The 24,497-nt window shown below is 40.9% G+C and overlaps 2 protein-coding genes across 4 annotated transcripts; both read left to right on the top strand.

Annotated features, from left to right (window-relative positions):
* The first annotated feature begins 23 nt into the window (after positions 1–23).
* On the top strand, positions 24–1,650 carry LOC137608093 (hydroxycarboxylic acid receptor 3-like). Its single transcript, XM_068334142.1, has one exon. It carries the CDS (start codon positions 263–265, stop codon positions 1,247–1,249), a length of 987 nt encoding a protein of 328 aa, XP_068190243.1. The 5' UTR covers positions 24–262; the 3' UTR covers positions 1,250–1,650.
* A 115-nt stretch (positions 1,651–1,765) lies between these two features.
* On the top strand, positions 1,766–24,379 carry clip1b (CAP-GLY domain containing linker protein 1b). Of its 3 annotated transcripts, none has more exons than XM_068334139.1 (23): positions 1,766–1,879; positions 3,574–3,767; positions 4,295–4,675; positions 4,751–4,890; positions 5,091–5,215; positions 5,326–5,527; positions 5,730–5,927; positions 6,592–6,695; positions 6,865–6,925; positions 7,912–8,016; positions 9,087–9,248; positions 9,501–9,596; positions 10,440–10,497; positions 10,587–10,672; positions 12,273–12,347; positions 16,098–16,204; positions 19,558–19,603; positions 19,783–19,826; positions 20,449–20,524; positions 20,609–20,774; positions 20,856–20,899; positions 20,992–21,104; positions 21,202–24,379. In XM_068334139.1, exons 2-23 carry the CDS (start codon positions 3,614–3,616, stop codon positions 21,434–21,436), a joined length of 2,778 nt encoding a protein of 925 aa, XP_068190240.1. In that variant the 5' UTR covers positions 1,766–1,879; positions 3,574–3,613; the 3' UTR covers positions 21,437–24,379. The 3 variants fall into 3 exon arrangements, with proteins under 3 accessions (XP_068190240.1, XP_068190242.1, XP_068190241.1); XM_068334140.1 differs by having other exon boundaries at positions 1,798–1,879; positions 3,546–3,767; XM_068334141.1 differs by lacking the exon at positions 7,912–8,016.
* The last annotated feature ends 118 nt before the right edge of the window (positions 24,380–24,497 follow it).

The raw sequence follows: 24,497 nt of genomic DNA, 5'->3' as shown, positions 1-24,497 counted from the left end.
CAAGCATAATAGTTTTATAATGAGGACACACTCCCCAGACAGATAACATTTACATTTGTTTCCAAGCTCCTCTGGGTCAATACCACTTCCCCAAAGATAACACATTGCCCGCAGACACTTAAGTCCACTTATGATTTAAGATTATTTGCATTAGCATAAACATGATTCCCCATCAAAGAAGTCACCTGATCTAGCCATATCCGTGTTAACACTAGATAAAGCCGAACAACCATCCTTCTGCTTTATTGACTCGGCTGAAGGGATGAATCAGTCGGACGTGAACGAGTGCTGTGCCTTCGAGTCGCCCATCCTGGATCAGGTTTTGCCTCCGATCCTCATCTTGGAGTTTATGTTTGGATTGATGGGGAACTTTATCGCTTTGTGGATGTTCATCTTTCACATGGACACTTGGAAGCCCAACTCTGTTTACCTGACTCACCTGGCTGTTGCAGACTCCATTGTGCTCTTCTGCCTACCTTTCAGGGCTGACTACTACAGACGTGGAAAGGACTGGGTCCATGGTGATGCCCTGTGTCGAATCCTGCTCTTTCTGCTGGCAGCCAACCGTGCAGCGGGGATCTTCTTCCTCACGGCCGTGGCTGTCGACCGTTATTTTAAAATTGTCCACCCAATGAACCGAATCAACCAGATGGGTCTGGGCTATGCTCTCTGGGTCTCCTTTGGCCTATGGGGTCTAATTTTTCTTGCAACTGGTTATCTTCTTGCTGATGAGCATTTCTTCTACAATAGCAACCGTACACAATGTGAGAGTTTCAACATCTGCATGGGTTTCAGTCCTTTGTCCACTTGGCATAACACTTTCTATGTCATCCAGTTCTTCCTTCCCACTGCAATTGTTGCTTTCTGCACCATCAGAATAACGTGGCAGCTGAGAAACAGGACGCTGGACAAAAAGGGAAAAATTAAACGGGCTGTTCAGTTTGTCTTGGCTGTGGCACTGATCTTTATCACCTGTTTCTTTCCAAGCACTGTATCACGTATAGCTGTGTGGATCCTAAAAGTGTGGTATAATGAGTGCAAATACTTTGAAGAAGCTAACCTGGCATTTTACACATCCGTATGTTTCACCTACTTCAACAGTGTCCTTAACCCTGTTGTGTATTACTTCTCAAGCCCAGCTTTCAGTGGTGCCTTCAAGAAGCTCCTGAATAAAGTTCTGAGAAGGAATGGCAACCACACAAATTCAACAGAAAATGACATTTCCTCCATTGATGGTACAAGATTATAAAAACTGCTGTCATAATGCAAATTCATAAAGGTCAAATGATTTAAAAAATACATCGCTGTTAATTTGGAAATTTGTATTTAAAAATTTGTGCAGTACCTTCTCATCAATTTTTAATAGCCATCTTAGATACAAACGAAAAATGTGTCAGAATTTCTCAGATCACCCAACAACGTTGTATAATCGATAACTAGTATGTCCCTCGTGAACACAGATTATAGCAGTACGCATTAGATGTAGTAATAGAGGAATACTCATGTGAATTCAGCCCGGTAGTTAATTGCATATCAAATCATAAATTACACTGCAAAGGGACCTTTTCATAGTCTAACGGGGTATTTCTTTTGTGCATTTCAACTCTCAATCTTTGTATCATGTCACATGTTTGTTTTTAATAAAGGATCATGAACATAACTTGCATTACCTTTCCTTCATGTCTGTTTATGCTCGAGAAATTAGTTCTTAACTTTACGAGCATATATTTGTGCCTGTGAAGGCAGCATTAGTTCCCGACGATGACGTCGTTCTTCTTCGTGAATCTGGGCTGGGCTGAAAAACATGTAACGGTGCAAGGTACACTTCACCTACCCACGGCATCTTTTACTGAGACCCATTTCACCAAAAAGAGACAAAGTAAGCTATCACAACTACTCCTTCCGTATCTAACCTGTTTTATGCTACTTTAATGCCACCCGAGTCGGCCATTGGTGATGCTTTATTATCTTGTCTCTTGCTAATCTGAGGCTAGCTAGCTTTTTCTTTGGGAGCGCATTCCAGCAGAGATGGAGGATGTCGCCATCCAGGACGCAAAATATGACGTTCATGAATGCGTTTTATGGATGGATAACAATAATTTTGATGAAGTTAGTTTGTATTGTGAATGTTAGACAAATGTTTACAAGTTCTGAACTCCAGAGCGCATACACAAACGACACGCTCCTGTCTGGAATCTTGTTTGTTTTGTAACACAATAGCAATATCTTCATAGTTTGACTTTCTGAAAGGCCATAGACATAGCAGGTTTAGTCTCGGATACCAGAATAGACTGGAGCCTCAGAGGCTGGTTTGACAGCTCCAGAGTGTTGGGTATGTTGATCTGACAGCATCGACTGGGCGTTGAGGTAGACTTGCTGTCAAACAGCTGTTTCCCGGTCATCCATCAGTGGAATGAGTCCAAAACAAACACCTTTTCTCACGTAATATTTGCCAAGATATTTACAACATCAAGTTACTACCATCGTTATAACTGTCATCGAAATAAATCATGATTTTATTGGAGGTTATTGTGTGAAACTGCATATTCGACAACAGTGCAGTGGTGGCAGAAGCTGTCAGACACCACGGCTGGATTGAGTGCTAAATTGTAAACACTTGTAGGGTGTGATGTGTTGGAACACAGGGATTATTGTATGAAACATAATGACTGTCATGACCTGGTGTCACACAGTCCATCTGCTTTTTACAGTGTTTTTATAACATGAGATGCATTGAATGCAAGACTAGCAGAGAGAAGAATGTTTTCTCTCTGTGTTTGAGGTGGAAAATCAGCGTTGTGGTATTTAAGTTTCATAAAGCAAAGCCATCAGTCACAGCTGAACATTGCAAACATCTCCTGTGTGATAAATAGATTGATAATGGACAGTGGGTTGTGACCTATAGTTGGAGGTTTTGTCATTACAGTATAACAACAATTTTTCAGTGAGCAACGCACAGATAATGTAGTTGCAGGCACAGTGAAGCAGTTTTCATGTTTTAATCCCGGTCATCCTGGTTGGATTAATTTCTGCTGGTGTAAAACACAACAGCGTATCAATCCTTTTTACCAGTACTTTATAAAGTTATTTTAATTTTATTTTTTTATTAATTACGTTACTGTCACCATTTTAATTATAACTTCTTGAATGGGGGCATCATGGTGGTGCAGTGGGTAGTGCTGTCTGGGTTCTGGAGTTCTAATCCTTTGTTGTGTGGAGTTTATATGTTCACCCCATATCTGTGTAGGTTCTCTCTGGCTTCCCATCTCAAGATCAATCTAAATTGACCAATAAACCTCAGTGTGCATGAGTGTTTGTTTGTCTTTCATGTGGCTCCATAATGCGTTGGCAACACGTCCGGAATATATATAATTAGCTGGGATAGGTTCCAGCAACGTCCATGACCCAAAAAGTGGAAATAGCGGCTGTACGCGAGTTGATTACGGTCATCTCATAAATATACCACATATTTCAGTTGGGTTTTCAATGGAAAATTGATTAATAGGAGTTCATTGCTCAACAATATCAGATATTTTCTTTTTTAGCTGGGTGACCTTTTCCTTGCATCTCCAGCGCTCTTCCATCACACTGGGACTCTGTGGGGTGGTGGGGAATGCCAAGTCCCCCCACCTCGATCCGGCCAGTTCCCACTTTAGCCATGGACAAACAAGGTGCCATGAATCTACCAGGCAAGGTCAGTGGGCTAAAGCCCCCCAGTAAAATAGTCCGTCCATCTGGGATGCTGTCAAAGACGTCTCCATCTTCTGGTAAGAAATTATTCACTGCACGCATCACCAGAACCTTCGGGGGAGGGTGTGATGAACATTTTAGTCTTGAGAATGTAAACATAACATACGACAGATAAAAATAACATTTGCTAGCTTCTCAATCTTGGTTCATTGATATTCATGCACAGAATGTGTTCCTGGTGTGATGAAAGAGATGATGATTTAACTGTCATCAACTCCTCAGTTGATCCCAAATACAGTTTAATAATGGAGCGATGCCTCGTGAAGAAGAAGAGACATTTATTGTCACTGTCACATTCATATTTAGACTCTCCTTTAATTACACTGTCATAGCAAAGTAAGGGCAGCCAGATGACATCATCAGCAAGCATCAGTCATACGTCAAAAAGTGGAAATCGATATAGGGATGAGAAGAAAAAATCACATTTTTATTTTCCCATGACTGTGAAAAATGAGACGCCATGATTAACCAGAAGTATCAGAAATCAGATGTTTGTACAATCTATGAGCCAGCAGAAGTTAATAAAGCATAATGATGATTGCAGGGGCTCCAAAACCAGTTCCTCCTGAGAAGTCTCCTGGTGGTGTGACCTCCCCAACCCAGGAGGGAGGTGCTGACTTTCAGGTTGGAGAAAGGGTGTGGGTCAACGGCAACAAGCCCGGCTATGTACAGTTCATTGGCAGCACACAATTTGCTCCAGGCCAGTGGGCGGGCATTGTGTTGGATGAGCCTATCGGAAAGAACGACGGGTCTGTGGCGGGGGTCCGGTACTTTCAGTGTGAGGATGGGAGGGGGATATTCACACGGCCTTCAAAACTATCAAAGACCTCTCTGCCAGAGAAGGAGACGAATGGAAGGCAGGCCAGTCCGGCACCAGGAGGCCCTGCAACGGGCGAGGCTACACCTGCTGGCCCTCCCGCCACTGGTAATGGTGAAAACACAGAAAACATTGGTAGTGGGGTGTTTTTTAGTGACGTGTAAGAGTTTTGTGTTGGCTCAGCTCAGGGGACCGGCACCAGCACCAAGATGAGCACCGCACTTAACCGAATGCTCACGTCGAGCGAGTCGGTGACGAACCTCTCAGACACAGATTCACAGAAGAAGATGAAGAGGGAGCTGAGACTGGGAGACCGTGTGCTGGTAGGACTTCCTGCCATTTTTATTATGATCCATCAAGTACATTCCTTGTTATTTCTGGCTGTAACAACTTTAAAAAACGATGAGTGTTTCTTCAGGAGGAGTTTTTCCAAGCTCTCCTCCAGTAGATTCAAGTACCGATAGAGTATGCCTACTCCAAAATATCCAGTCCTTTATTTCTCCTCTTCTTTTTTTCATTGTAGGTTGGTTGTACGAAGGCAGGAGTTGTTCGGTTTCTGGGAGAGACAGACTTTGCGAAGGGAGAGTGGTGTGGAGTGGAGCTAGATGAACCACTTGGCAAGAATGATGGAGCGGTAGCAGGGACCAGGTAAAAAACAATGACCTTTCAGGATCTGTTTTATCTGCGCTGTTCTACAGGAACCTTGAAGGTAAATGTTGTAACCCATCTGCTGAGGTTTTATTCTGTCTTCCTCTCAGATACTTTCAGTGCATGCCCAGGTACGGTTTGTTTGCTCCAGTACACAAGGTGACCCGTATTGGTTTCCCTTGCACCACTCCCACCAAAGCCAAGAGCTCAAGTAGGAGGTCCCTCCTGAAGAGGAGCCCCAGCGCTTCCTCCATTAGCTCGCTCAGCTCCGCCACCTCCTCAGTTGGCGGCAAACCCAGCAGAGCAGGACTGGTAAGAGGATTTAAGGATGTATCTCCACACCTCGTTGTGTTCAGACCACATTCATAGGTTGTTTAAATGATCACATGATATCACATCCCAGTGTCTTAGAAATTATATTTTTATGCAGCTAGTGTGAAAAGAGGAACAGAAATGAGCATCAGATAGCATAAATAAAAGAAACGTGAACATCTGTCTTGCTGTGTCTCTCCAGCTGACAGAGACGTCTGCTCGGTACGCTCGTAAGATCTCTGGCACCACGGCACTGCAGGAGGCGCTGAAGGAGAAGCAGCAGCACATCGAGCAGCTGCTTGCAGAGAGAGACATCGAGAGGTGTGAGGTGGCGAAGGCCACGAGCCACGCAGGGGAGGTGCAGCAGGAGCTGACCCTCCTGAGGAAAGGACGCGATCAGGTTAACTGCTCCTCAATTGGATGCCATCACATTAGTTCAGACATTATTAAGACAATAATAAAATCACTTCAATCTTGTTTTCAAAAAGAATTGTGAAGGAAACATGATGGTGATGTTGTCATTCACAGAAAGTGTTCTCCTTTAGAAAGTTGTAATGATCATTGTAAAGTTTTAATATATTTTTTTCAGTAAGTCTGAAGGCTCATTTATGCCTTACAGTAAAGACAGACATGGACAGAGCATTTCATTTTTATGTCGTTATTTTGAAGGTTTAGATACAGATTACAGCAGTAACCATTGGAAACCAGTAGGGGCAGTGTGGCCGTAATTCAAGCAAGACACAACAAATGTCTTGCAGACACGAAGAAGAAAAAAGTTCAAAAAGTGTCATCATTGCTCCATGGAATCTTCACATCGCAAATAGTTTTTAACTATTCTTAATAAATTTGCTCTTTATATGTTTAACAGCAGTCCAGTAAGAAACACTATAAAGCAAGAACTTCTTATCTCAGAAATGTTCAAATGTCTCAATAACCCAACTTTATCTTTTTAAAGTCAATCAGTCAATTATAAAGGTTTGAAATAAGTTTTACAGCATTGTACAGATGTGTCCATATTAACAGTGAGCACCAAGTATCTGCTGTGCATTCATCCTCTGTTTTAGTATGCGGTAGAGATGGAGGCAAAGTTGGATCAGCTGCGATCGCTGGTGGAGGCAGCTGATCGAGACAAAGTGGAGCTGCTGAATCAGCTGGAGGAGGAGAAGAGGTGGGTGCTTTGACTTCGTCTGCAACCTGTTGTTGTCCATGGGTACCTGACAACAGAGGGGTCACGGCAGTAGGAGGGGTCACGGCAGTAGGAAGCAGGTTCATGTATCACTCTGATGTGTGAAGTAGAGGTGATTCTGGAGGAAAACTATCATGTCCTTGTTTGACAGGAAAGTTGAAGATCTACAGTTTCGTGTGGAAGAGGCTTGCATCACCAAAGGAGACCTGGAGGTAACCTTTACTCTTAATGCATCGTATCTGCTCGGTCACTGAGGCTGTAAATCTGTCGTGTCAGACTAACACTTTCTTTTGAGAACCGTGTGTGAATTATTGACAAATGTCGATATTCAGTGAGTGTCTTTAACTGTTTTTTTTAAAAACTGTGACCTCAAGCCGTCCCGGGCACAAACTTTTAGAGTTTTATTCTGTGTAATGAGCAATGTGACCCAAAGTGTCACAGAAAAAAACAGAAATAAGAGCAAAAATGAAGAGCGACAGTGAAGTGAGGATGATGAGATAGGGAAGATCTTAATTCAGTGTTAAGATATAGTGGTGCTTTTTGATCCATTCATTTTTTTGTTCATTTCTTTACGACACATGAATTGGAGACTTAAATGTTTTCACATTCACTTAAAATAACATCTGATGATGAAGTTGATTATTCTCTCTCAAGTTTTTTTTTTCTGACAGTTTTAAATCATTCATTAGCTTTTTTGCTCAGACCCGCCAGCTTTCCTGCTTCTTTTATTCATTCACTCATTGCTTAATTCGCTCAGCCTTCCTCTCAGATCTCACCACTCATCTTTATATCACCATTCTCTCACCATCTTTTCATCCACGCCTGTTCTTGAGCTGTTTTTGTCTCGTCACGCATCTACCCTCTTCATTCTCTAGCATTACGTCCTGGAAGATCAGAGTAGAAGCACTTGGCAATTTATGAGAAATATTTATTTATAACCTTAAAAATTACTATTAGCCTGGAGGGCTTTAGACATGGCATGAGAGAATGGAAATATGAAGCTACTCTTCAGAGCAGAATGAGGGATTAACAATCTTTTCCTTTGTTAACAACCAACTGATGTAATTGCAATGCTGGAAAACATCAGTGCTTTCATACTTACTGGCCTTAAAGTCTTCTTTCTGTTTGTGGCACAGAGCTGGCATGTCAGTGTTGCATTGGTGTTTTTTCTTCTCTTCCTGCTCTCTCTTACTAACAGACGCAGACCAGACTGGAGCATGCCCACATAAAGGAGCTCGAGCAGAGCCTGCTCTTTGAAAAGACCAAAGCTGAGAAGCTCCAGAGGGATTTAGAGGACACTAGGGTAATACTGGCAGCCGCGGTCCTACAGCAGGATTGAGCGATGTGCTTTTTAATAATGATGCAGAGCATTTGTTGACGGAGCTGCAGCGGTCAGACATTATGCAGATTTATCATATGGCCTCATCTACTGGGGACATTAACCTTTCATCGGCTTTGTGCTTCTCTAGTAAGGTCTGAAAGCTGAGCATGTGTGATTTACAGCATCATTTAAGAAAATCTATTTTCCTAAATGCTTGTTTCCCTTTTTTTGTGCTCAAATATTAGGAAAAGGTGCACTCAGTGACTTTTCAGCTTCAAATGAAACCATTATCAGTGTTCTCGTTAGTACTTCTGCAGGAGAGCTGCTTTCACGCACACATTAAACTCATATAGTAGTTTTTTCGGTCTTTTCATGGGATTTATCGACAACATGAAAAATGTCCAACGCTGTCATCCTTACCCCTTTAACCCCCATTTGTAGAGTCTGAAGGGAGGTAGATTTGTAGCTGATGTTTCCTCTTGGTGGTTGGAACTGTTTTGTGATAGCGGAGGATCCTGAAGTTATAATTTTGACAATCTCTTAGATAGCAGATCAACAGTGACTGTTGGTAAATGGAGAATTTAAATCATTAATACTGAAACGGTGAAGAGTCATATTTAGTTTTATTTTTGAGAAAAATGTAGGACATGCTTTTTTTAAACTTTCCCAGACATTAGTGAGGTATTTGCATGATTACGTCATTGGTTTTCTCCTTCTAATATGAAATATTTCGTGTTATTGGCTCATTGGTTGGACAAAACAGGCATCGTGAAGACTTTGACTAGAGCCTTTGTAAATTTGACAAAGAATTTATTTTTATTTTTTTGGAGGTTTTAGAGACAGAGCAATGGTGGTACGAAGTTCTTGCATAGATTCATACCTTTTTTACTAAATTAATTGAAATTAATGAACCCTGCCTATTGAGCAGCAGTGTCGGGTTAAAACAGTCGCTCCTATCGGATTCCTCGTCTAATGTTTCTGCTCTCCTGCTGTCAGTTCTCCTGCTCCCTCCTCTCGGCCTTCAGACCTCCTCTCTACGTGTTCTGCTGCAGGTGGCCACAGTGTCGGAGCGCTCCAGGATCATGGAGCTGGAGAGGGAGGTGGCAGACCTGCAGCTGAGGCTGCGGGCGTCCCAGCAGAAGGAGGACGCTGTGTCTCTCTCCCAGCAACAGATCAGCAGCCTTAAGGCTCAGGCGCAGTCCCAGGAGAAAAGGGTTTGTGGAAAGCATCCCAGCTCAGATGTTTTGTTCAGCAGCAACATGTTGGATTATTTATCATCATCATCACGATTATATAATTCTTAAAATCATTAACCAGGAAGAAATTATATAATTTATATGTACACCCCTGGTTTTATCCACCAGTGTGAACACACATGCTTCCTTTTTGCATGCAGTTGATGATGCATAATATATGGCTTGACTCAGATGTATCTATGTATATTGTGTGTTCCATACTGTGTACAGATCAGTGAGCTAAGTGTCGATGTGGAGAGCAAACAGAAAGAGCTTCAGTCTCTACAGGGAGAGAAAAGCTCTCTGGAGCAGCAGCTGAGCGGCCTGGTAAGAAAGGAAAGAACCTCAGAATAATCACTGACAGGAGAGAGGAAGATGTATGTGTTGGGTGTCAATAGTATCATCCTAACAGACTCCTTGTACCTGTAATCTGTAATCTGAAAGAAGGTAGGAAAGAGTTCACCAGAAATACGAGATTCAGTCACTCAAAACACATTTCTGGAGGTGCTGCTAAACAAATTGAGAATGATGGAACTTGTTTTCATACATAAAATGAGACGCTATGCAGTGTAAATCCAGTCTCCAGACATTCCTAGTTGAGTTAAAAAGTCCCCTTTAACAAGATTAAACCATCGCTGTTTTTTGTTCTTTATTATATATTTTCTTAGCTGTCTAGCTAAACTTAGCTCCAGGAGATTTTTGAGAAGACAGATAACATTTAAATGTTTGCAGTTGACTAAAACAAATCTTGTAAAAGTGGTTTTAAATGTGTATTCAATTAAAGCTGCATGTAAAAAGATTCTCCTCGTGTTTCAGGCCAGCGTTTGATTCGGCTGTTTTCCCCAGAGACTTCAGAAAGGCTCCATGTCTCTAGTGTCACAGAAATTTTATTGGGTCTGATCGACTTCACAAACTTAACTGAAAATTGCTGCACGTGTCTGACAAAGTTTCCGTCTGTGAGGGCCTAATCTGAAAATATAGATGTGTTTGTGGTTTTTTTGATCAGATGTGTTTTGCTCATAGGCATCGTGAATATAGCCTCATTAAGAGAAATCCACATACCTTGCACGGTATCTGGGCCCAGCCATTATTCATAGCTTAGCTCAATCTGCAAGAATGTTACTATGTCAGTGATTAGCTCATAGTGAATCCAACGGTCCTCTGTTTCAGAGACAAAAGCTTGAGACCGTCGAGGAGGAGAACGAGAAGACAGCAAAGAACATGCATGGTAACGCCATCGGTGAAACTCATCTGGAGTTATGATGTTTTAATCCGAGTCAAGGTGGTTTTTGTAGCTCGTGTTGTGTTCCCTGACAGAACTGGAGCAGATTGTGGAGAGGTCGAAGGAAGACTACCAGACCCTGAAAGAGGAGAGACAGTGCAGAGAGATGGAGCTGAGACAGGTGAGTCCACACATCCGGACAGTGGCTGGATTATTTTATTTTTTACAGATTTTGTCTCTCCTCATTTTTCTGATTTATATGGACTAGAGATGCTTGTCAATTAAATAGAGAGGAAATAAAAGAGGAAATAAAAATTCCATCTAAGTTTCAAACAAATCCACAAATACTTCCGGAGCTTTGTTTTACAATAGTTGTTTCAAGCATTATTCTGCTAAATTGCTGGAGAGGATGGGGATTATTTAAAAAAAACCATAATCTAAAAATGATTCCATACAGCTTTTACAATATAATCCAAGTCTCCAGAAAGCAATCATCCTAGAACCAATTTGAAAAAATTTATTGACGCCATTTTATCGCACCAGCGTCTGTCTGTCCATCCAATCATTTTTGTGCTTGGAACATTTGCCGTAAACAACAGTCTGACTTCTATTATTTCGCTTGCATTTCATATATAATAATATAATATTAACAGAGGATGAATCAGCTTGTTGACATTTTGCGGATTCTCACCAAATTGTCGCAGTCTAGATCTCCAAGTGTTTCAGCGACATATTTGTGGTTGTCTTGGAGTGAAATGCTGAAAATGACCCGAAAAAAACTTTCAAACAGTTGTTCATTTTATATTCTGATCTTAAGTAATCTTTCCTGTGTGATTTTCTTCAAACCTAAGGAAGTCGCTCTGAAGCCGACTTCAGCCTCGGGCAAATGTGATATTATTAAATCATTACTAACACACACATGCACACATTGCTCTCTTTCCCAGTTGTGTTCGGGTGTCTATGCACAAGTCTGACTTTTTTATTCAATCTTTTATACTTTATGCTTTTCTAGGTGTCACATCAAAACTGTTGCACATATCAGAAAGAAGTCCCAGAATTAGTCAGAGAAACATCAGGGTTGTGTGGAAGGATGTTTGCTGCTGAAATAACTTCTTTAATAACTTTTCGGTTCATAGCTGTTGTTCTGTTCCTCCTTTAGAGAGGAGCCTTTCAACCTACAGTGATGCTCATTCAGTACTCAGGCACTCATTTTTCTGTTGTCGCTCTTTTTGCACAGATACATAAAAAGAGTGGTGAACAACAGAAGGATTGTAATTAATGTTTACAGTGAAAAGAAAGGATTTTGTTCTCTTTCCCTGAACTTTTTGCTTTTATTCTCTCGTTTCATGGAGCTGGTTACAAATGGATTTGAAAGTGAAACAGCTGAATAAGCTTGAGGCCAACACAGTAAAGAGCTGCCTTTCCTTTTTTAGCCAAGATTTTTAATGACCCCTGGTCCCTCCAGACTATTAATGGAATGCCGGTTTTTTAAGTGCTAATGTCCATTTTCACCAGAGCCTCAGCACACATTCTGATGTTCTGATGCCTTTGTACAAAAGAGAAATGGAACTTGTGTAGCGACAAATCCACAGAGAACCTTCAGCTTACTGTGGATCTTGTTGGCTCTATGGGACAGAAATAGACTGCTTCTTGTAGAGTACATTCACAGAAACCTCACTATCAACGTAATCTTTCATATGAAGAAGAAGCACTGCTGTTAAAAAAACAACATGGGAGTGAACGGTACGGTACAGTATTAATATTATCCAAATGTTTTCTAGGCTACGGAGAAGTCGGACAGGATGGCGCTGTCCTTTGAACAGCTGACCAATGAGAAGAAGACACTGGAGACCCAGGTGAGCATAATCTTATTCATTGTCAGCAGAAAAGTGTAAATACCCATAGTCACTGAAGACACCATGTCATCATCTAGGAGTTCAGTCTCTCCTCTTTCATAATGGGTGACTCGTCACTAAGCTCCCCTAGTTACTGTTGCTGTGAAACTCAATTATTCCACTCTGCAGCCTCCAGTTTGGAGCCACGATGGGTGCAGATTTACCTCAACATTCCCAGACAGAAATAATCATGAGCAGTGTCTCATTTGTCTCTTGTATTTCTCCTACAGCTAATTCTAATACAAAAAGAATTTTAATATTCTTAATATTCACTGGTGCACGCTGAAGTTTAGCTTCCCAGTCGTCCCATGAACAATCTGTCCCTATCATTCTCCTTTAATGTCTGTCAGTGTCGGCATCCCATCGCCATCTGCAAGTTGACATTATTATGACGTCACCTTTAATCCTCAATCCTCGCCCAGCCTGCAGCCATTCAGTCCATCTTTGGCTCTGCTGACCTCTTCCTCCTCTTCCTCAATCTGTGACATCATCAGACTCCAGATGTCTGTGAGCTCCAGATGTTTGCAGGAGATTAGAGCTGAATGGATGTACTTTCTGCTGGGAAGCATTTATTTTAGTCGTCTCAGGGCATAAATCGGTTCTAGTGGCGAATCTCAGTGCTGCAGCACAACTGAAATTAGAATTTTAAAAAATTTTTTTGCTTTTATCTTTCAGACAGAATATATTTCTTTAAGTGTTCTCCATGAATAATCTAATAGTGGGATATTTTAAATAAAAATATTCAGCACATATGGACAGTGTAGTGGAAGTATAGTAAAACCTAAATAAAATAAATGCCATTAAGCTTTATAAGGCAGTTGTGAGCAGATATAACTCTTTATCACAGTGGAAATCTTCTAAAATGATCCAGTGCAGAAAACATTCAATTTAACAGGAAAATAAAAACATTAGCGTCTACATATACTGTACTTTAAGATGGGACCAATTAGTATAAAGAATTGAAAATATTAGCTTTTCTCTGTCACAATATAATTTAAAATTGGTCATTGCAGGTTTAATTCCAAATGTGGAACCTCAGTTAGTCATCACAAACCGAAGCAGGCAGGGAAACAGACTCTTTACAATAATATGTAATTACTATGTGTTAAGAAACCTGAAAGCATCAGTGGAAAGTCACCAATGTAAAAATGAAAAAAAAAAATTGCAGCTTCAAGAGAACCAGCAGTTTATTCTCTGGACAAAAAGCAGTTAACTGAAGAGCATTTATTTATTTATTGTATCCTGTTGTCTCCACTCAGCCGTGTGTCACTGCAGGTTGTGATGTAATACTGCATATGTAAGAGTGTATGTGCGTGAAGATGATGACGATGATGATGATGATGATATCTGGCTGGCTGGAGAGAACATTATTTCATTACTGGACTTAATATCACTTAATATTGGCCTTGTTCTGTCTACAACTGGAACCAGTCTGAGGAAGCTGATCCAGCATTTTTATGATTGATAAAAAATCTGTCTTTTTATCAGCAATGGAAGAAGAGCTGAGATGGATACTGTGATAAAAGACATACCAGTGACCCGCATGTAGGTCCTCTTGGTTTTTAGGGCATCAGAGATCACAGTGTGATTGGATTCATTCATGTTATGCACCAAAATAACCTTGGAACATCTAAGCGACTAATTGAAAACCCTCCGTGTCTGGTTTATGTTCTATACATCGGACATACCCTCAGCGATTTCGCCAATTGCTCTTTAGTCCATGTTCTTCAGAAGCTTTTCATAGGACTCACTACATTTTGGTCCAAATCCAGATAAAACACAGATTTAGTAATGTTTTCCCACACTGAAAAATGGGGCAAATCTACAAAACCCATATCCTTAAAATTTTATAAAAACACGACACTTAGGTGCGAGTTTCTTTTGATTTTTAACTAAGTAGATGCTCTTGTCTAATTTTCTGATGAAATATTCCATGTAAATGATCTCTTGTTTATGTGGAGTGGAGTTGATCCACATCATAAACAGGACCTACTGGTATAGTTTCCTTCTTTGTGGGATGAAATCTTTGTAAGCGCTAAGAGGTAGTGCTGTGCTAGTGATGAACGCTGTGAATGGAAGGTGAGTCCTTCAGAGCGTGTGTGAATGTGATGTTGAGGATGAGGAAACAAGATTGCAAGCAGCTGAGGGGGGAGAGGGAGGAGCTTATGCAGGCTTACATAATGGAAGCGTTCAGAGACGCAGGCTGCTCAGGCGACTCTCCATTTCCCTCCCACAGCTGTGCACAGTGGGGATGCGAGCTGATGGCTTATTGATGCCAGCTTGCGTTAGCCTGTGCGTGTTGCTGTCTGCAGATAGGAGGCGAGAGCTGGTGCAGTAACAAGGACGTTTAGCAGTCAAACACAGGCTGAAATCCATCAGCGGTGAGCTGTGCAGGAATGGATGTAACCGCTCTGCATCAGGGTTACTCCAGTAGCATCTACTCGCCTCACTACCAGGTAGGGTCGTCCGCTTCACAAGGAGGTTTCACGGCCAGGAGAGGGGTTTTGGTATCTCTAATTAGCTCTTACAAATGATTGTTTCTCTTGGTGTTGATGTGAGGATTCAGGATGCTGCTCATATCCTGTGCACATTCTGTGTGTTTGTATCAGAGGTGTGATAGAAATACTGAGGTGCTTCACAGTCGTAACCTCCAGCGCAGAGCTCCACAGTTATGACAGGGTGTCAAGATGAAAACAGGAATGTACCTCATGATTATTTAATCTGAGGCCAGTCAGGCATTGATTTAAAGTGGTGCTTGTTGTTAATCAATTATTGACTGGTGCTGTTTTAAAGCTGCACGTGTCTGAATCACAGTTTGAGCGGTCGAGGATGCAAGGAGACGAGCATTTGTCGTGACTAGAAAGTTTGCATGAGAGGAGAAGTTTTGTAACAAATGTCTTTGATGATTTCATTTTCGGATACACGTGGACTGAACACACTTCCCTGTCTAATGACTCGCGTGTTCCACTGTTTCATTCATTCCACTTTTTTCTTTTTATTTGAAAGCTGATTTTATAAGCTCTCACTCAGACAACACAGATCTCCACCCAAGATCTGTTTCTCCATCTTATCATTACACCTAAAGTTATCAGTCCCCTGATAGGCTGACCTTCATCATGTGACTCCTGGATGATGAAACTTGCCATTCGAATGTGGATCAAATCGGCGTCTTCATTAGATTGATACTTCTTCTAGATGAACTGTACTCCACTAATGGTATTCTTCAGAATCTACATCAGGAACTTTAGAAGATAAAGTTGACACCAAACTGAATCTGTTTTAGCTCTGCTTTGTTTTCTTCTTCTGTTTGTTCCTTTTGTTTGCACCTTTAATCTTTGACTATGGTTTTCCATCTGCATCATTTTAAATTTTAACACAAAAACACAGGATTCTTTGTAAAATACAAGGTCTGTTGCTCTTGATTGGGTTAAAATTACAAGACAGTGAATTAGCTTGCATGACATTTTCAAAAAGTTTAATGATTACAGGAATGAAGGTGAGAAATCATCCTAATACAAACCGGAGCAGAAAACTGCTGAGGAGAGGTGATAACCTCTTGCTGGAGGAGTGACTCCAGTGAAATTGGGGCTACAACATTCAAGCTGTGAACATTTTACCACGGAACAAGAAAGGAACACGATCCCTCCTGGAATGTTTTCTGCTGTGATGTTTTTATGACCCAATCTCCTCCTTCTGTCTACTCCTCTGCAGCTCGAAGCTTTGACACAGCAGAACATAAAATACCAGGAGGAGCTGAGTTTGTCGAAGGAGCGGAGCAGCTCCGAGAGCCAGCGTATCGGAGTCCTCTGCAAGGAAATGTGAGTACCGACTGGGGATGACTAATGTGTTTTTTCCTGGTGCGGGTCTCCTCTAACCTTAGGCTTAGGCTGGTGTGGTTCGTCCGTCCAGCGGGGGTCTCTCCAGAGTCCACATGATTAAAAATTCCAGTCTGCATTTTTACAGTGGGAAGAAATAATAGTTTATATGCGAGGGAATGTAATTGTTAGTAGAGAATATGAGCACATAAACTCTGACTGAATCGTTCTCAGAGGGAAGCCTTTGATTTTAATATGCTATAAATTACTGTCTAACGCCCATAATTAGCCTGAGGGCGATATTATGGATACAAAGGTGGTAGGAATTACAATGCCCAATGCTCATAATTACACCAAACCCCACCACCACCACCACCACCCACCCCCCTTACTGTCTGGATGCACTTCTCTTCATCACTAGTCTGTATTCATTTCTATGTGGAAATGAACTGTATGACTTTATTTCATGATGCTGAACACAGAGTCGTCCATTGTGTTCTAGCTGCTAGACTCTTTTCAGCTGTTTTCTTTCTCTACCTGAGTAATCCATTACTACACAACAATTGTAGCGGCATGAATGAGCATCCGACTGTGGCGTCACGTTGAAGTACTGTAAATATTATATCTGCTTCTATTACATGTTTAGTTTTTTTTCCTGTTGTGTGTGCGTATATATAGGATAGTGTGGTCCTTTTGTACTGTGGATGGATGAAGAAAAATATGGATCCGACTCTATTCGTTGGCATAGTAACAGATCTATTAAAAATGATTGCCATCTGCTCTGACTGAACAGTTTTTGAAGTGGAGTAAAAATAATCCATGTTTTTATCTGTGTTGTTTCTGGTGAATCACCAGTGTGGCGTCATTCTATTTTTAGACTGTATGTGTGTGTGTGTGTGTGTGTTCAGCTGTTGTGTACCTTTCCATGTGTGGGAATGGGGAAGTGTGTTGTTTGTTTGCAGGCGTGCGCTCGAGCCTCTACATCATCTTAATACACCCTCTCTTGAGTCATCAGAGCCCCGAGCTATGATGTCACAGCTCCAGGTGGATGTGACTGGCTGGATTACAGTCATTAGTGTTGAGCCTCCCGAAGGAGGAGCCGCAGATGGAGGCGCAAGTGTCAACAAACATCTTCAGTGAAACAGGAGCAGCTTCATCCTCCTTTATTTCTTCTTCCTTCACTCCACCCTCGTCACGTCTCCTCCGTCCTTCCTGAGGCGCGTCCTTCCTCGCTCCGCTGCCCTTATGTAACCGCTCCCCCTCGGACCGCCTGGCTCCATCATGGCGGCAACTCTCTCTATGACATCAGAGTGTGTGTGTGTATGTGTGTGTCTGTGTGTGTGTGTGTCTGTGTGTGTGTGTGTGTGTGTGTCTGTGTGTGTGTGCGTGTATGAAATCAATGCTGCTTTTGTGATGTCTATCAGAACAGCCAATCAGTGCTGCTCAGATGTGGAAGCATTTGTTGTAACATATTGTTACAACTAAACTACCAAAAGGTCCTGACTGTAGAGGAGTGGGTCAGTGTTCGCATATCCAGCAGTAACACAGGTGCAAGACAAAAAACACTAAGAGTTTGCAACAAAAGCTTCTTTTATAAAAGAAATGAACAATATTTTCTGGCCTATTCTTTGCAGACGTTGGAGGATGAACCATCTGTGTTTGTGTGGGGAGGTATTTTCAAAGTACCACAAATGAAAAACTGATTAAGTGTCTGTGTGAATAATGGTCAGCAAAAATAACAATAGTGCACATTTGGGTACACACAGGTTTACATTTAGAAAAGGAAAAAGGAGCGTGATAGCAATTATTATTTTAATAATTATTACAATAAACTTTACATAACACCTTGCTAAAGGTAATACAGCTTATGTATTTACGTGTATAAGGTAAAAACCTTTTTGTTTTTAACCTAGATAAGAACTTATGAATGTTTCAGTGAAGCAGTCCTTCACTTGCTACAGAAATGTCCCTAGAAACCATAGAGATTAACCTGATGATGGAAAAAGAAGTCTTCAGGGTTCATCCACTGGGGGGCACGACTATCTCATAAATGCTGATGGATTTCCATCACATAATAGTTTATTCAATCTGCACCAGAGTTGTATCGTTGGTCGTAAAATGTCAGTTTTTGTTTTTATTTTGCCCCCAAGTGGCCAAAAACCCAAACTGTAAAAGCAGCTCAATGACTCTTGCTGGTTGTGTCTTTATGGGTATAAAGATTTGGGGTGTATCTGGTGAGTCATGGAGCGTAAACCTGCAGGAATAAACAATATTAAATTTTAGATGATGCATGGAACAATTTTACAGCTTAAATTGGAAAAGCAGAGCCTCAGCTGCTTCCTGCTCTGGTTCGTTGTTCTGCTTCAATGAAGCAGCCGAAAGAGAAAAGAAGCGACAGAGACATGGACTTAAGCATATTTTTATTACAGTGTTGCTTCCTCCCTTGTGCCACACCTCCCATGGAGGTGTGGCAAATGTTTTAATACAGCAAGCAGTGAAATATTTCAGCCAGATGACACTCACACGTAGCTTCAGTCCTTCCTTTGACACAGATCTCAAGAATGACCTACATGGAGCGAATATCATTTTCTCCAGCAAATCCTTCGGTTCCGGCATCTGAAAATATCCATAATTCATTGAATTCCCAGGAGACGCTGTCCAAGCTGAAGTCTCATCTATGTTAGATACACAGATCACACGTTTGGTTTTATGATACATGGCTGAGGCAGTCAAATCCATTAAGATGTTTGAGACGAGACGTTTTAGTCGTCAACATCAGCAGCAAGAAGACCAGTTTGTGATGGGAATTAGTTTTTTGTGATGTAGTCGAGTTCCTGTAGCTCTTGATTTTCCCAGAAAACAAGGTTACAAGTTGTCAAACCACTAAGTTTTTGGTCTCATCTGCATCGTTTGTCTCTGTAGAAAACAACGCAGAGACGGTTAATCCTGGTTTCAACCTGCTGCAACAGACTTTAATCCAGTTATGGCAACTTTCATGAACATCTGATGACATCAGTTTGTTTGCAGGAATTAGAGGAGGAACCACCCCTCATGTGTTGTTTCAGCCTGTCATTAAAGAACCCGGTTCGATCCAGAACCAGAACCCCATCTGTCTCTCCATGAGGTTGATTGGAGCAGGCGAATCTGATATAAAACTTACATTTCTAACTCATGATCAATCAGTTTGACTGACCTTGACGATAGTACAGAAGGTGTTTAGATCACATGTTAGGATCACATATACAGTGTGTGATGGTCCTGGATTAAAGCAGTGTAATATCACCAGCCCGGAATGCATAGCCATGACGTTGACACAGTTACCACAGATCTGACAGTGTGTCTCTGTCTTCCCTCAGTGAGGAGCTGAAGCTGGCCTCCCAGAAGTCCCAGCATCCTGAGGAGGTACTGACCCGTGAAGACTTCTCCTATAGAAACCATCCCTCTATCCTATTAAAGTCACAGACACTGCATTCATTAATAGGTTTTGGCGTATTGAGGATTTGCTCCTTGCTGTGACTCCTAAAGCTCAGACAGGTTTATCTTCTATTTACATCCTCTATATTTGTGTGTTTACCTCTCAGCACAACGACGAGCGTCAGAGTTACCAATCAGACATGAAGACCAGGTAAGAAATACGGTCCTGCTAAAATGATCAGTCAGTCCTCAAGTGACGATTTAACACGGTCTGATGTAATTAAGATAAAATGTCACTTTTACTTGAAAACACTGCGCTCTAAACCGTTATTTAAAAGTGTTTGAGATTGATGATTATTTATAGAACATTTCACTTTTATTAATAATTTGTAATTTATTTAATTATGTTAGCGAGATCACAAATTCAGATAATGTTATGTCATATTAAGTATTTGTTAATGTACATTGTTAATAAATCATTATAACACTTTAATATAGCTGTATGTAGACTTAATATTATTCACTGGTATTCTATAATATATGATCTGATCAATCATTTATGACATATGTACCTCGGTTCGTTTACTTTCATCGTCCTTAAGTACCATTTAGACGTGTTTGACTAGATTTCGTGTTTTTCTCCTCAACTACATCTCAAAAGGAAACCTGTGTTACCCAGAAGTTTAACAAAGACCTGATATCTTTTGAATATTGCTATTTATGCATCTATCAAAGTACAGATGTTATATACAGTATATATTGATATATAACATTTATTCCATGAGCCTGAACTCTATTTTTGCTCTCTAAATCTCCCTTATTTTCTTCTTCAGAGAAACCCTCTCTAATCAGGAGACCGAAGCCTTAATCTCAGACAAAGACCGTGAACTGGAGACTCTGAGGAATGAGGTAACGTTACACGACGTTCTTCTAACTTCAGGCGTCGCCACCTGAGCAGCGTGAGGAAGATACCTGTCTGCCCTGTCACTGCAGATCGAGGTGTTGCGGGGAGAAAACGCCGTGACCAAGACGCTGCAGTCAGCCGTCGAGACCTTGGAAAGGGACAAAACTCAACTGCAGAGTCGTGTTCACAGCCTAGAGCAAAGGCTTGTGGGAAGGCAGATCTCTGAGGGAGAGGACTTTGAAGCTCCACCCTCAGGTGAGGAGATGGTGAATAAAGCATTCACACTGGTTGAGGAGTTTTTTCATCAAGCTGTTTTTTTTCTTCTTCTTTTTACAGCTCTGGAGCAGTTGAGGGAAGAGAAGGAGTTTGCTGAAGGACAGGTAAGCCTGTCACGATGCTTCCAGGAATAACTTTATCAATCCTGTCCACGTTCGGGGTTTCAGTTCTCCTCTGCCTCCTTCGCCCGCCTCAGATCAACTTCCTAAACAGTGTGATCGTGGATCTACAGCGGAAGAACGAAGAGCTCAAGATCAAACTGAAGAAGCTCGCTCTGGCCGAGTTTAACGGCAACGATGAGAATGATGGGTATGTCAAGGGTCAGAGCCTGATTGGTACAGACCGAAAACAGTTTTGCAAGCTCTACTCTTGGTCTTCTGTAAAGAACCTTCATGTCCTCCATCAGGTTTGCTGAAGGCATTTCCAAGCGGGAGAAGAAGGCGACACCGCGTCTCTTCTGCGATATCTGCGACTGCTTCGACCTCCACGACACGGAGGACTGTCCCACTCAGGCCCAGAGCCCCGACTCGGTACCTCACACCACGTATCACGGCAACCCGGCAGACGAGAGGCCCTACTGCGACATCTGTGAGGCGTTCGGGCACGCCACAGAGTCCTGCAACGATGATCAGACCTTCTAGAGGTCCCCTCCCACCCGTACCCCTTTCTCTCTCCCACTTCATTTCCCACAATGCAGCTAACTAAATTCCCTTTAGATTTTTCCATATTGTATTTTTATACTGTATTTATGCATATCACTGGTAGCTCCTGTCCTGATCTAAATCCTTTTCTCTCTAGATAAACTCTGATGCACAACGCTCGTCCAAAAATATGCTGCTTTGGTGCAATATTGATGTTTAAACAAAAGGAAACTGTCTTCTGCACTTGTTTTTAACATGTTGTTTTGCAAGTTTGTTTGTAAAGTAAGTATAAGTGGCGTTTTTTGGGGCTTTATTTCTTATTATCTTATTTCTTTTTTAGCCAAAAATGATGCAAGGCGGTTAAGCACAGATCGAACTGAAGGGAAAACGAAGCACCTCTAAGTCTCCACATTCCTGTGTGACATTCCTCCGTCTGTACGGCGACAAAGCAGGAAGGTTTGACTAACTTTTTATGTTTAACACTATTTTATAAGAGCGGGATCTAAGAGCCCCTGTCAGGAAAATAAAGGTTGAGCGTAAACGATGGCAAAGTGAAGCCGCAGAACTGTTCCGAACAAAAGTTGTAAACGACTAACGAAAACATGTTGCTTTAAAAGTTATTACTAATTTATTACTTCATTCTTTTTACAATGAATAAGTATCAACTTTGAATATAAAGACATTATTCGCTAATTATTAAATTTTTATTCTTTAAACACTGTCTTTCCTCAGAATACCTACGCTTAATTCTCAACCTATTCAAGCTAAGCTTTGGTAATATTATGACTATGTCATTAAAATAAAACAACACTATCTTTAAACTTTATGACTTAATTCAGAAACGTAACCTGAATATGCTGAACTTTCTAGAAATATTACAATTCAGCTGATAAACCATTTTTAGTGAGGTTAGACGCCGTTGTAATCGACCTTTATATTATCTTCTGGAGAAACAGAAATACTGGTAAGGAGTGAACTCTCAACATTTAATTTTGTAGTTTCTAACGTTTTAAACTTCCAGGGCTTTCATCTCACCATCTTCATCGGTGGGTGGAGTTTAGTCCCAGAATTTATAAAGAATTAACTCCTCAGTCTCACTACGTGGTCTATGTAATGACTGTTCCCGAGCTTTTATCACCACCTCTAGATCTTCATCAACAGAAATTTTTCTAGTAGTTGAATTATGGTTGATTAATTTCTCTATAAGCACTTTATGGAGTTCACTTTTCAGAGTTCATCTGCATTTGCAGACATTTGGATCAAAAGCTCCAGAACAGCTGTTAAATGGACCGCGTGAGGAGAATGAAGTCAGCTACAGTTTCCATCCTCACATACAAGCGACATGTTTCCATAGATGAACAAAAAGTAAATGTTCATTTTCTTGAGGAACGCCGCTAAAGGGGGATTTGTTATTAACTAGTTTTGTTATATGTTGTCTTCTCTTTCACTAACCAGTGATGATCCTACAGGAAAATAAGCTAGCACTGACTAATAAAGTTGTACAGTCTGTATGAGGACTACTGTAGTATAGGTGCATTACCAGAAGAAACTATAGAAGCATCCATTAAGGATGTTTTTGCACTGTCCACTTTAAAGATTCAGCAGAAACATAAAGCGCTTTAACTTTACGATTCCAAACAGAACATTTTATCCAGATTTAGCACATATTATTTTGTGCAATGCCCAGTTTTGTACTGTTTTCTTTAAAAACTAAATGTTTTGACTTTCTGGCAGAGTTGAGGCTCGTTTATGCTTAATATGGAAAACTGACGAGCACAATGCCAATGTGATGGATGAAAAAAGATTTATATTCATACATAAAAAGACTATTATTGAGACTTTAGATGAAAGATTAATTCCACTCTCATATATGCTAAAAATATTTTAGTTATACAAAAATGTCCTAATATTTGTATAACTTAAAGAGGATGTGATAATGATGTTTTGAAGCACATTTTTTTAAGGTTTGGACAAAGTTAGGCTAGGTGTTACCCATTTATTTGCATTTAATGCTAAGTATACCATCTACAGCCATGTAACATATTTAAATTTGGGCTCAAGTGAGTGAACAGGCCAACACCACAGAATATGTTTAAAAAGGTTTTGAAAATGTCGTACAAAACCTTTGTGCCTCTAGAGGGAGCTGTCTAGAGTCTTGCCTCAAGTGATGTCACAGAAGTCAGCTTCAGTTGGCGTTGAACGCTACAATAATGTTAACCTTCTCATGCCAAGTTAAGGCCAGTAGCTCAATGCACCTTCAACTGCTACTAGCACAGTGCAACCAAACCTCTAACTAGTCTGTTGGTCGTTGAGTTGCATTGTGGGTGATGTAGGCACATGTTGAGAGAATTCCTCCTACATAGAATGTTGTGAGAACAGTCTGGGGCTAGTCTGTGGAAAATTTTAGCATTCAGTTATGAGAGTGGAAATTTCTCATCTCTTTGCCAGAAATACTATTATATATGAATTTAAACGAACCCTGTTTAGTGACATGTATTTGACTTATCCTGTTCTTAAGCACACTTTGGATCATATTGAATCTCCCAGGGTTACCGTGTATAATACATGATGATACTAACCATCTTTGTAGATACTAATCAGAGACTTCCTTCTGATAAATGTGCACACAGTGCCATGAGCAAAAGAAAGCTTTTATGTGTACTACATTTTATTTTTCTGTCCTCTTGATAAAATTAACATTGTATAAGGAGTTTTCCAGTCCAAGTGGGAAACAGCCCTTTTGTATAGACTTTAAAATGTTGTGTACTTTATAAATACTGCGTCTAATTATGAGTGTAATGTTTTGTATGTAACTGTTCCAGACACCATCTAGAAATGGTTCTGAAAACCGTTTTGCAGATGTTGACGTGGTGTAAAATGTCACTGTTTTCTATGTACTGTATACTCCTGAGCAGTCCAATAGAAATACTGAGAAAAAGTGTGTATCGGTGTTTTGTTCTGTTATTTCACTCCGACAGGAGAGCACGTTTTTGCCTCGCAGCACACGGATCCACGACCCCTCACGGAGCGTTAAACCTGACTTTCTAGGTCACAGAGATGT

The sequence above is a fragment of the Antennarius striatus genome, chromosome 15 (assembly GCF_040054535.1).
Source record: "Antennarius striatus isolate MH-2024 chromosome 15, ASM4005453v1, whole genome shotgun sequence".
Lineage (NCBI taxonomy): Eukaryota > Metazoa > Chordata > Actinopteri > Lophiiformes > Antennariidae > Antennarius > Antennarius striatus.
Note: the sequence above shows the minus strand (reverse complement) of the source record. Positions and strands in the feature narration are given on the sequence as shown.

Excerpts from the sequence above, each read along its gene's own strand:
- clip1b (XM_068334139.1), top strand. The coding sequence starts at position 3,614 with ATGCCAAGTCCCCCCACCTCGATCCGGCCAGTTCCCACTTTAGCCATG. Across the intron at positions 5,528-5,729 it reads AACCCAGCAGAGCAGGACTG|CTGACAGAGACGTCTGCTCG; the intron begins GTAAGAGGATTT and ends GTGTCTCTCCAG. Across the intron at positions 10,673-12,272 it reads GAGAGATGGAGCTGAGACAG|GCTACGGAGAAGTCGGACAG; the intron begins GTGAGTCCACAC and ends AATGTTTTCTAG.
- LOC137608093 (XM_068334142.1), top strand. The coding sequence starts at position 263 with ATGAATCAGTCGGACGTGAACGAGTGCTGTGCCTTCGAGTCGCCCATC.